This window comes from Gracilinanus agilis, chromosome 2 (assembly GCF_016433145.1).
Source record: "Gracilinanus agilis isolate LMUSP501 chromosome 2, AgileGrace, whole genome shotgun sequence".
Classification (NCBI taxonomy): Eukaryota; Metazoa; Chordata; class Mammalia; order Didelphimorphia; family Didelphidae; genus Gracilinanus; species Gracilinanus agilis.
This window is the reverse complement of record NC_058131.1, coordinates 169,297,351-169,310,598: the sequence shown is the minus strand read 5'-3', so window position 1 is coordinate 169,310,598 and position 13,248 is coordinate 169,297,351. Positions and strand designations below refer to the sequence as shown.

The window sequence follows — 13,248 nt, the reverse complement described above, 5'->3', positions numbered from 1 at the left end:
TAAGAAAATAAAGCCCTATATAATGTGTTGCTTAAAAGAACCACATTTAAAAAACAAAATCATACTGAAGAGATAGGAAAAAATTTGCATCAAGTGAATCTAGAAAGCAAGAACTGTCATCATACTCTCTGACAAATCAAAAACAAACATTGAAAAGATACAAAAGCATAAACAAGGAAGCTATAGTATGCTGGAACCACGGAGAGCAAACCAATACGAGTAATGAATTTATATGATCCAAATGCCTTAGCATTAAAATTCATTATAGGACTGCAAAGGAATATATGTGCTTTTCAGTTTTAGCTTCAGTTGCCTCATTGAAGATCTCAGACAAGATGACCACTATGATCCATTTCAGCAATGTTGATCTATGATCCTATGGTCATAATAATATATTTAAATCTCTCCAGAAATGTTTATTTTCTTGGACATAATTGGTGGCTGCAGTCAGCTGTAGCTTCCTTTACACTGTTATGCATATACATGCACATAGCATTCTCACATTCTGATACAGATGAAAAGTTAAGGTCAATGACAAACTATAATCATATTTTAATAATACACTTCAATGAGAAAAATGGAATTATCTTACATTGTTGGTCATCATATCAGTTTGAGTTGTTAATATTTCTATTGTGAACCACTTACATTCTCAATCTATTTAGGGCATTTCAAAATCAATATAATTGCTTTTTTGTAGATCAAGGAATGTATGTGTGTTCAGAAGTGATACTTCTGACAAAGTTATTCAATTTATTTTTAGGTTCTCCAGTGGGATTAAGGTCTTTAGTCAATGTAGCTTGAATGATTTTCAAAATTTCATTTCAAAGACTGGAGCTACATGTCTTAAAAATCAACCAAATCTTAAGATTTCAGCCCGTGCGAATGTTGGAGTCTGTGGAAATTATATAGTAGAAGAAGGTGAAACTTGTGATTGTGGTCCTCCATCGGTAAGTATTATGCCAAAAAAACAACAACCAGACTTTATTGTGAATATTCCATATTTTGAATTGCTATGAATAAATGATATATTTCTTAATCTGAATATCCAGCAAAAATAAAGCTAAACTGAAATAAATTTAAGGCACTTTGTAGTATATAGGGGAATTAGATAGGCTGTGGCCTTTGAACAAGTCTAAAAAGCACCGCAGAAAGTACTTGTGGTTAAAAAACAAACAAAAAACTGCATTAGGACCTCTTTTCCCCATGGAATTTCTTTTGGTATATTAAGTTCTTACTAAGGCTATTGTTTTTTACATCATAGTCATTTCCAGATTTATTTCTTCAGCACTCTTCTCGCTGTCTCCCTCCCCCTATCTACTCACTTTCCCTTGTAACAAAGAAAAACTGTTAAGCAAAATGAAAAACTCAGCAGTGGTATTGCTGGCCCAAAGGGCATGAATTCTTTTAAAACCCTTTGGGCATAATTCCAAATTGCCTTCCAGAATGGTTGGATCAATTCACAACTCCACCAGCAATGCATTGGTGTCTCAATTTTGCCATATCACCTCCAACATTTATTACTTTCCTTTTCTGTCATATTGGCCAGTCTGTGAGTCGTTTTGATATAGTAGAAGATGTCATGCTTTGATCTGCACTCAAGATTCCAATGGTTCCTTCTTTGGCTACAGATAGTATTTTCATCATGAGTCCCTTTGTGGTTATCTTGGAAACATACCTTGTTTATAATAGTTTAGTCCTTCATAGTTGATCATTGTATAATATTTCTGTTATTGTTACATTGCTCTCTTGGTTCTGCTCACTTGACTTTGTATTAGTTCATATAAATCTTTTTGGGGTTTTCTGAACTCATCCTGTTCATTGTTCCTCTTGGTGCAATAATATTCCATTTCAACCATATACCACACTTTGTTCATTCATTCCTCAAGTGATGGGCAATTCCTCAGTTTCCAATTCTTTGCTGTTACAAAAAGAGCTACTAACCCTTATCTCTTAAATCCTTAGGATACAAACCCAGTAATGGTATTTCTTAACCAAAGGGTATGCATAGTTTTGTGACCCTTTGATCCTGGTTCTATTCAGATATAATGGAGCCCCAATCAGGATTACACAGGACCTGACAGTTTCTACCTTGAAAGACCACAAAGCTTGAAATATGGTTTTTCTGGATGGCAAGAGAACTGGGTTTACAACCAAGAATTACCTACCCATCAAAACTGACTATAGACTTTCAGGGGAAAGTATAGTTATTTAATGAAATAGAATATTTCAATGTGTTCCTGAAGAAAAGACCAGACTTAAAGAGAAAATTTGATGTCCAAAATTTCCATATTGCTTGAGAAAATGGTTTTATCAGTTCACAGTTCCACCAACAATGTATCTCAATTTTCCCACATTCCCTCCAACATTTGATCATTTTTCATTTTTTGTTGTATTAGTCAATCTGATAGTTGTGAGGTAGTATTTTGGAATTGTTTTATTTTGATTTTTTCTAATCAATATTGATTTGGAGCATTTTTTCATATGGCTATGATAGTTTTAATTTTCTTTCTCTGAGAACTAGCTGTATATATTCTTTGACCATTTTTCTACTGGGGTATGCTTTGTATTATTATACATTTAACTCAATTCTCTGTGTATTTGAGAAATGAGGCTTTTGTCAGAGACACTTGCTATACATTTCCCCCTCAAATTTGTTGTTTCTCTTCCAGTCTTGGTTGCATTGGTTTTATTTGTACCAAACTTTTCAAATTTAGTGTAATCAAAATTATCGTTTTATTTTTTGAATGTTCTTTATGTCTTGTTTGATCATAAATTCTTCCCTTATCTATGAATTCTGATAGGTAAAATTTTCCAGTTTCTCTAATTTGTTTATGGTGTCACCCTTTATTTCTAGATCAAGTATCCATTTTGATTTTATCTTGGTGTATGTTGTGAGTTGTTGGTCTATGCCTAGTCTCTGGCATACTGCTTTCCAGTTTTCCCAACTATATTTGTCAAATAGTGATCTCTTTTCCCAAAAGCTTGGATCTTTGAGTTTATTGAAAACTAAATTGCTATGGACTTTAACTGACATATGTTGATTACATAACCTCTTCCATTGATCCACCCTCTATTTCTGAGCCAGTATCAGATTTTTTTATGATTATTGATTTATAATATAATTTAAGATCTGGTAAATAAAAGAGCACCACAGACCCACTCCTTGAAGCCCCAGGACCTGGCAGTGAGATCTGGAGGTCCATAGTTCTGGGTGCTCTCAAGCCTCCTCTGCAGCAGTGAAGACAACCCTAGGGCAAAACCCTGTGAGCCAGAAGCTAAGACAGAAATGGCTAGTAAAATGCAGATTTCCTAGTCCACTGGTAGGAAAATGAACAAATAGCAGCAAAAAAAGAAAAAAGAAAAAAAACCCTTTTGAAAATTTCTCTTGGGAAAAAGAACAAAGAACAGAAGCAAGAGGAGATGGTGAGATATAAACAAACACATGTAATACCTCTAAAAAAGCCAGGAATTGGTTGTAAGCTCTGGAAGAACTCAAAAAGGAATTCAAAGATCAAATAAGACAGGTTGAAAAAAAATGGGAAAAAGAAATGAAAGTAATGCAAAAAGAAAATAACAGCTTAAGAAGCAAAATTGGTCAAATGGAAAAAGAGACACAAAAAGCTAATAAAGAAATAAGCAGCCTAAAAATCAGAATTGACCTACTGGAAAAAGAGAAAAAAAATCACTGAAGAGTACCATGAAAAATAGAATGGACTGAATGGAAAAGGAGGATCAAAAGGTCATGGAAAAAATTAGGATTGGGCAAATATAAGTTAATGTTTTCATGAGACATCAAGAAACAATAAAACAAAATCAAAAGAATGAAAACAATAGAAGAAAATATGAATTAACTCATTTTTAAAAACTGACCTGGAAAATTGATCCTGGAGAGACAATTTGAGAATTGTTGAAATACTTGAAGGTCATGACCAAAAAAAAAATCATAGACATCATATTACAAGAAATTATATAAGAAAACTGCCCTGATATTCTTGAGTAAGAGGGCAAAATTGACATTAAAAAAATCCACAGATTAGCTCCTGCAATAAATCCTCAAATGACAATTTATGTTATAGCTAAGTTCAAGAACTCCCAGATCAAGAACATACTGTAAGTGGCCAGAAAGAAACAATTCAGATATCATGGAGACCTAATCAGGATTACACAGGGTTTGATAGCTTTTTCCTTGAAGGACCACAAAGTTTGGAATATGGTTTTCTGGATGGCAAGAGAAACTGGGTTTACAACCAACAATCACCTACCCATCAAAACTAATTATATACTTTCAGGGGAAAATATAGTCATTTAATAAAATAGAAGATTTCAATGTATTCCTAAAGAAAAGACCAGACTTAAACAGAAAATTTGATGTCTAAATGCAAAATTCAAGAGAATCATAAAAAGGTAAATAAGAAAGAGAAAAAACTTTTAAGGGTTTTCACAAGGTCAAATTATTTATATCCCTAAATGGAAAGATGGTATCTGTAATTCTTAAAAATTGTGATCATTATCATAATAGTTAGAAGACTTATACATAGACACAGGGTATGGTATTAAGCTATTTAGAATGATATGTAAAAAAACTAGAGTCAAAAAATAAGATGATTGTACTAAGAGAGATGGAAAGAAAGAAGTAAAATGGGGTAAATTATATCACAAAGAGGTGTGTGTGGATGGGGTAGAATACTATTACAAGGAGGGGAGGATGAGGGTGGTGACAGGCAGTCCTTAAACCTTACTCTCAGCAGATTGGTTCAGAGAGGGAAGAATAGCCAGATTCTTTGGGATATAGAATCCTATCTTATCCTATAGAGAAGTTAAAGTAGAATAAGAAAGCAGGTGGTTGGAAGGGGAGTAAAATAAGGGAGGGAAAGGAGGAAGTGATTAAAAACAATGTATCCTCTAAGAGATTAGTGATGTGGGATTGAAGCTTAAGGAATATATTATGATGGCCTATGTCCATGTTCATATCCATATTTGAATCCATATACTTACATTTTATTTAAATATTTTTTTAATTCCAGTAACAAATTTATACTTAAATTTTCCAAGGTTACATGATTCACGTTGTCTTCTTCCCCTCTTTCCTCTCTTTTCCTGGAGTTGACAAGCAATTCCACTGGGTTTTACATGTGTTATCCCTCAAAACATATTTCCATATTACTCATTTTTGTAAGAGAGTAATCTTATAAAACCAAACCTCAAAATCATATGACCAAATAAACAACTTTTGTCATATGTTTTTATTTGCATTTCTACTCCAACAGTTCTTTCTCTAGAGGTAGATAACTTTCTTTTTCATAAATCCCTCAGAATTTTCCTAGATCATTGTATTATTGTTAGTAGCAAAGTCTATCACATTTGATTACTGAATGTTCTCCTGATTCTGCTTATTTTACTCTGCATCTCAGTTCACAAAGGTCTTTTCAGTTCTTCTTGAAGTCATCCTGTTCATCATTCCTTATAGCACAATTGTATTCCATCACCATCATATACCAAAGTTTGTTCAGTCATTCCCAAATTGAGGGACATCCCTTTAGTTTCCAATTTTTTGCCATCCCCAAAAGCACAGCTATAAATATTTTTGTATAAACAGGTCCTTCAGGTCTTTTCCCATTTTAAAAATCTCTTTGGGGTACAGACCTAGTAAATGGTATCGCTATATCAAAAGGTATGCATTTAAAAATTTTTATTTTTAAAATATTTTTCCATGTTTACATAATTCATTTTCTCTCCCTCCCTTTTCCTCTCCCCCTCCCAAATCCAATAAGCATTTCCATTGGGTTATACAAATGTTATCACTTATACCTATTTCCATATTATTCTTTTTTGCTATGGAGCAATCTTTTAAAACCAAAACCCCTTATCATATATCCATATAAACAAATAGTAAGTTGTTTGTTTTTCTTCTGTGTTTCTACTCCCACAGTTCTTTCACTCGATGTGGATACCATTCTTTCTCATAAGTCCCTTGGGATTGTCTTGGGTAGTATGCATTCTTTTAAAGCCCTTTGGGCAAAGAGAGAGAAAAGTAGAGGTCTTAAATGGGAACCTTGAGAAACACCAACAATTAGAGCTTATGATATGGACAATTGATTCACAGAATAGAATGATAACAAGTGATTAGACACATAGGAGTAGAATCTGGAGAAAAGAATGTTACCAAAACCTAGAATGGAATGAGGGCCTAAAGGGAGAAGGGGGTTGAAAGTATCAAATGGAGAAGAACTGAGGAGGAGAATTGTGAAAAGGTCTTCAGAAACTGGCAACTGAGAGATTATTGATAACTATGAATAGAACAGTTTCAATTTAGTTATATAACTAATATATATCAACACTTAGTTAATATATAATAATATATAACAAAGGGTTGAAACGTGAGTAAGCAAAGGAAGTCAAGACACAAAGAATAGATACGGTTTTTTAAGGTTAAAAGACAGTAGATACTCCCTGGTTTAACCTTCCCAAATCACCAGAAACCTTTTTTCCCATTAAATTATAGGTTCTTTTCTAATGCCTCAATATGTTATAGAAGTGATCCAAGGATCTCAAAAACTTTATAAACAGAATGAAACCTCCAATGAAACCAGTGTTAACACTCTTCTCTAAGAATGGATCTGGTGAAATATTATACTTCTCTTGTCTGAGTCCCTAACTTCCTAAATGTGGCTAGGCATGTATTCAGAAGTTTGATAATCAGATAATTTTTTTAAGCCAGAGCAACTCATGAATATATCAATGAAAACATGAAAGAGACAGGATACTATATCTGTGAATAGAGTACATATATGGATAAAATAATAGATTCTGAAAATTTTAAGTATTTGCAATAAACATGAGTAATGAATACTTTTCTTTTTCTGCCTAATACTAGCTATGGGAATTTATGAAAATCATTTTACTTCTCTGTGGGAGAAGAGGAAGAGAGGAATTTGAGGGTGAGGGCATGGTGGCAAAGTCTGGAAAGTCAGAAGCACAGCTGGAAGGTGAATGAAACATGGTTGGCCTTGTTTCAACCTGCAAAATGGAGGCACAGGAAAGAACTCACCAATGGGAGAAAAGGACTGGAACGGCAGAGGATTGTTTCAGGGAGAATGTCCTAGTTGCTGAGAAGTTCCACGATGAGAAGGCAACTGAGATATGGTGGTAAAGTTGGAAGAAACAAAAACACATCCAGTAAGGGAATGAAGAAGCATGGTCAACTTAGACCTGCCCTCCAAAATGGAGGCTTGGGAAGGAACTTACCAATGGGAGAAATGGTATGGGATAGTGAAGTTATTCTTCAAAGTGAGAAGGCCTCAGGCACTGAGAGAAATGCCAGGATGAGTTAGGACAGCAAAATTTGGAGAGCCAGAGGCACCTCTGGGAAGAGCATGAGACTGATAGTCCTTAACTTTCCCCAAAAACAAAATTACAGAATTGGTTTAGATGACCTGTAATATTCCTTCAATCTTTAATAAACTACAATTTTAGTTCATTTAGTGGCATGAAGATGAGGAAACACAATGAAAAAGGTGTTGACTCAGGCACAAAGCTTTCTTTCACTTTGTAAGCTTTTCATATTCAGATTCATAACATATATAAAACCTATGATGATTCAGTCATGGCAATCCCCTTTATCCACTTTACCCCTATGTACAACTCTGAAAGGGATTTAAAATTGTTTATCATATTTTATATCATGTATATGAATCTTGCAAAAATCATTGTAGATGATAGCTTCATAAATAAAAAATCTTAATTTTTAAAGAAAAAGTCAACAAATATGGATCCTATTAAAGTGAGATGTATTGCATTTATTTTTAAATTATTATTAAAATTAACATTTAATTTTTATATTATAATTTAATAATATTTAAACATTCTTTTTATTAATAGGCATGTGGAACTGACAAATGCTGTGATCCAAAACATTGTACAAAAAAATATTTTGCACACTGTCTTTCTGGGGTTTGCTGCAAGGAAGATTGTAAGGTAAGATCTGTATCCAGTAACATGTAAAGAGTTTTCAAAATATTTGGTGAAACTATATGGAACATGGATATAGAACTAAGAAACTGCTTGGGACTGCGGTCAGCCTTTCCCACTTCCAACTCTCATGTATTCTATATCGTCTTTAACTACTTCTTTGGAAGAATATGTTATCAGCCTGGCATATCTTTGTGAAGGGAGTCTGATTCAGGTTGTAGTGGTATAAATCCACAAATCCTGTAAGTTTAAAAGAAACTGAAATTTGATTTTCAAATCATTGATATAAAATATTTAGTCTCGAGGTCTTTCGTGAAAATAAATATTTTATCTTCTCCCTTTCCTTCACTCTTCCCTATAATTATTTGTTAACACTCCTTTCTAATTTAAAATTTCTCTTGTCCATCCCATCCTTTTAATTTTCCCTCCCAGCATTCCCCTTTAGGTTCTTCTTACCTTTAATGTGAATTGTAGTAGAATCCTAACATCTCTTTGCACCCAGTCTGTGTTTGGCTGCCTTACTTGTATCTATCAGAATAACCTTCCTGATGCAAAACTTTGATCACACAATTACTCTTTTTGAAAACTTTCAGTGTCATCCCCAAAGTTTTGCTTACCACAGTCCCATCCATAATGTTCCGGACACACCTCTCCACCATTTTACTACACTTGACTTCTGCTTTCACCCTTGTCTCTTAGTGTACATTTAGAAGGAAGTCTCTTCTCTGATCTTTCTATTGTCACTTTGCTGCTGTGGCTGCTGCATTCCTTTACTTCTCTTCCACTTTTGTCTGGATTGTTCAAGAAGAAAATCTTTTCATTTCCATCTCTTTATTTTTGAATGCCCATCTTTGTTCCTTTATGCTTAAGTTCAGATTTTCAGATAGGTCACTCTGGGCTGCATCTTGAAATCTATTGTTCTTTACGACATACTATTTCATTCTCTCTTACATTTTTTGGTGGGTCCAGAATAGTTTTGTGTTATTTAAATTTACTTTCCTTTTTGATGAAAAGTCTTTCTCCTGGTCATTTACAGAAGTTGTTGTTTGAGTTGAATTGCTAAATTTAACCACTATATATCTTGGAGTTTGAAACCTTTTTTTTTTTTCCTGGAAGCTATCTATGGATTCTTTTACTGGGTATTTCTGTGTTCAGAAGTTCTGGACAGTTTTCTTGTATTATTTCTTGCATTAGAGTGTAGGCTTTTTGACTTATTCTGGGAAACTTATTCTTAGATTATCTCCTATGTGTCTTCTAGATCAATACTTACTACTTTAACTGAGAGCATAATTTCTCTTAATATTGTTGCTTTTTACATTTCTTTTTTCTAGATTGTCCTTTCCTTCCATTTTTAATCAGTTGCTCTTTATTGCATTCCTTTGTTGAAACTTGTCATTGCAAATTCATATTTTTCTATTCTGCTAATTATTTCTGTCATGTAGGCCATAAATTCATGATCTTATATAATTCTCAAATCTCTTTTAAACCACTCAAGAACATTATGCTGTAGTTCCATGTTTTTCATAAAATCTACATGGTTCTCTGTTTTTATCAAGTGTTAACCACATTCCTTTGTTTTGCAGGATTTATTTATGGATGCCTAAACTTGTTTACTTTTTCAAGGTTTTTGAGTGTTTTTTTCCTCATGAAATTTTTGATATTTTTTCTATTGTTCTCTTTTAGGTTCTCTCCCTTCTGATAGTGGTTCATTTAGGAGTGAGATATTTAAGACTCAATCTTTTCCCTTGTTAGATAATTAAATGGGAAGAAGAGGGGAGTTTGGAGTTGGGTTGGAGGTGGTGTTGGGGAGGTGGGATAAAGTATGAACTTTGTTTCAAGCCCACACATGTCCTCACTCTTTCTTTTTATTCCTCTACTCTCCTGTAGACATATTTTAGTATATGTGCTGTCGAAGCAAGCACACTGCGGAGACATTTTAAAGCACATAATTCTACTATAGCACTAGCTATTAAGACTGTGATAGATTCCTGCAGTTTGAAACTTGGAATTCTATGAAACTGGAAAGAGAGAGGAGGTCCATGTGGTCTGTGTTGCAAGTCTTTGATTTGGATCAGCTAGTGTAACTTTGCTATTGGTAGTGTGTTAGGGGATTTGGTACTAAGTGGAGTTTTTTTTTTAATCTTCTTTTTGGTTTCTGGTGTCTTAGACCATGAAGACAACTGACATTGCTTTACCTTTGGTGCATAATTTCTGTTATGAGGTTGAAAAAGTCATGTAGATGAGAGAAAATCCTCCTCATAATATTCCATTGTATTGGTAATATGACACAGATTTCTTTGTGGTTACTTTAAATGAAATTTCTCTTTTTATCTCCTCCTATAAACTTGGCGTTTCACTGAAATTTTTATTTGACTTTTAGACTTCTTTAGATAGACTATTACATCATTAAAAAAACAACACTATTTTTCTTTGTTTATTCTCTGGTATTATTTTTCTTCTTTTATTGCTATGGCTGATATTTCTATCACCATATTAAATAATAGTTGTGGTAATAGGCATCCTGGTTTTACTCCAGATCTTAAATAAGTAGACAATAGTTTATTACCATTATATATAAAGATAACTCTTTATTTTAGTTAGGCGTTACATACTATATTAAGAAAAAGTCCATATATTCCTTTGCTTTCTACTATTTTAAAACGGAATGTGTTGAAAGCTATCCAACAGCTCCAGGAATCAGATAAGGATGGTTTAGTTGAGAAAGAAAGATGCTGGAGATGATCTGTCTGCCGGTTCATGGCTGCTACTGCTTGCCATGGAGTCCCATGTTTATTGTATACTTAATTCACACAAAGAACACACAGAAGCTTCACAGTTGCACAGAAATTACAAATTAAGTCATATCAAAATACAAAGGAGTCTCAATGGCTTCAAGGTAAAGATAAACCCAGAATAGAACAAGGTCCAATGCTGAATCTTAGCCACCTTATTATCAGAAAGCTAATTCAGGGAATATTTAAAGATATCCTAAATGAATTGAGTCTTATACTTTATTGAGAGTACTGCACCTGGATGGATGAAATCTTGTCTAACTTTTGTCCAGTGCTTGACCTTGGCTGTCTGGACACAGTTTCAGCTTAATTTTCTGCTTTTCTGTCTTAGAAACTGTTAACCTCTTAACTGCTGGTTTACTAAGAAGCATTTTATAATACTTGAAGCTGTTGTCAAAACTAAATATGTTTTCAATAAAGAAGAGCCATCAAGAGGGGTTCAGATAAAAATATATTAAAGACTCTGTTTCTCTCAATGGCTTCCAAAAGGAATACGTTTTGAATTTTGTCACATTGTTGTTTATTACTTTTATAATCTTCCTTATATAGAACCAACCTTGTATTCCTGGCACAAATCTGAACTTGTCATAGCATACTGTCTTTTCAAGATGATGTTTTAGTCTATTTGGTAATACTGTTTAAAATTTTTTTTTGCATTATTGTTCATTAGAGAGAATGATCTATAATTTCTTTCTCTGCTTCATTTCATCCTTATTCAGGTTTCAAGATTTTTTGGATCAGAAAAAGAGATAGAAAGGGTTTTTTCACTTATTACTATTTTTTAGTTTATGGATTATTGAAATTAATTGTTCTTTAAATATTTGATAGAATTCATTTGTAAATCCATTAGATCCTGCAATTCTCTTCTTTGAGGATTTGTGGCTTGCTTGATTTCCTTTTCTGATATTGGGTTATTTAAATAATCTGCTTCTTTTAAAAATATAGCTGTTTAAAATTTTTTGAAAGTATTCATCCATTTCCTCTAATCAGATTTGGTAATGTATAACTGGGTAAAATAGTTTCTTTTCTTTTTTTTTTTAATTATTCTATTTTTATTTTTCCTACAGATCCTCACAGTTTAGAACGGTTTTCTCAGTATAGATCTTACATCCAAAGATTTATAAGCATCTAGATTAGATTACAGCATAGGTGTTCATTTTCAATTTATAATTAAATGTAGCAATTGAAAATAATACACCTATAAAAATTCCATTCATCTGGATGAAAATATCTTGACAATGTTATAAATTCAATGCCAGCTTGAATACCTGTCCATACAAAAGTATGAATTATTTATTTCATTAAAGAATATACAGAAGTATATTTTAACAATGATAAAATTTCTAGTACATTATATAATTTTAAAATACACATTATCTCATTTTTACATCACATTTTTGAAATATCATGCCTTCTATTTCATCAGCAAAACCTTCAGTGTACAGTGCATGACATAAAAACAAGGCACAATCATTCACTTACAATAATTATTATAATATACAAAGCATTTTTCTAGTTGTTTGATCTTCATTTTGGAAACATTTAGGAAAAGGTTTGTAAAAATTCTGAAAAATCTCCACATCGTATTGTGGTTAATGTGCAGTTCTACATAAACAGCTTACTGTGAGCCATAATTCTATTATACAGAATATGGTTCTCATCAAGCAAGCTGTAGAGAGTTGAAAAGTATTGAGATAACTCATTTTATTTTAAAGACATCTGAAATATCCAGATAATTTAAGCAATTTTTGGCTCTACATTTTCCAGAAAATTATCTTTGATTGCCTACTTTATTTTCAAGTAGATAACAATCTATGTGGCAGTTGAAAGAAATATTTTCAATCCCTTTTACTATCTGAATGTTATTCAAATAGTATTAGATTCAGAGAATGAATTGTAATTTCTTTTAATTGAAAACTCAAATTATCTTGGAAACTCCAAGTGAAGGGGAAAGAAGAATTAGAGGAAGCAAAGCAGGAAATGAACAAACAACAACAAAATCCAAATAGGGACTCAAACACTGAATTATCTCTTCTGCCTAGAGATATCTTTTGCATATCAACTGCTCTAACAAATTCATTTCAGTTTACTAACATAAACTTCCATACTGACATTTTTTAAATGATGAACAGTCTTAGCTAAAGCATAACTATGATAATTTAAAATTTTAATTCACAGAAGAAAAATACTTTAAAATGTTTAGTCTTAAAATAAATAAAAGTCTTTCAAAAACGGAACAAATTCCATAGAATTTAGATTTATAAATGAAATTAAATTGTAAAAAATGTACTTACTCTCCTTACCTAAAGATTGTCATCACAACTCAAGTTAAAAATTAAGCCCCATGACACACTGTTTGATACATGCACATCGTGCAGAAAGCAAACCGTACTGTATAAGCATTCAGGCTCCTAGCCCCGCTGATAACTCTTTCTTTACACTGTTACTGTTCCAAATCTCTTTACATGGGAGGCTCTTGTTTCTT

The 13,248-nt window shown here is 32.8% G+C and overlaps 1 protein-coding gene across 1 annotated transcript in view; it reads left to right on the top strand.

Moving 5' to 3' along the window:
• LOC123233422 (disintegrin and metalloproteinase domain-containing protein 32-like) overlaps positions 1–13,248 on the top strand; it is a 131,263-nt gene that overhangs the window by 68,440 nt on the left and 49,575 nt on the right. The window contains exons 12-13 of the mRNA XM_044659536.1: positions 764–950; positions 7,882–7,977. Of these exons, the coding sequence (XP_044515471.1) occupies positions 764–950; positions 7,882–7,977 (283 nt within the window). The remainder of the gene's footprint in view (positions 1–763; positions 951–7,881; positions 7,978–13,248) is intronic.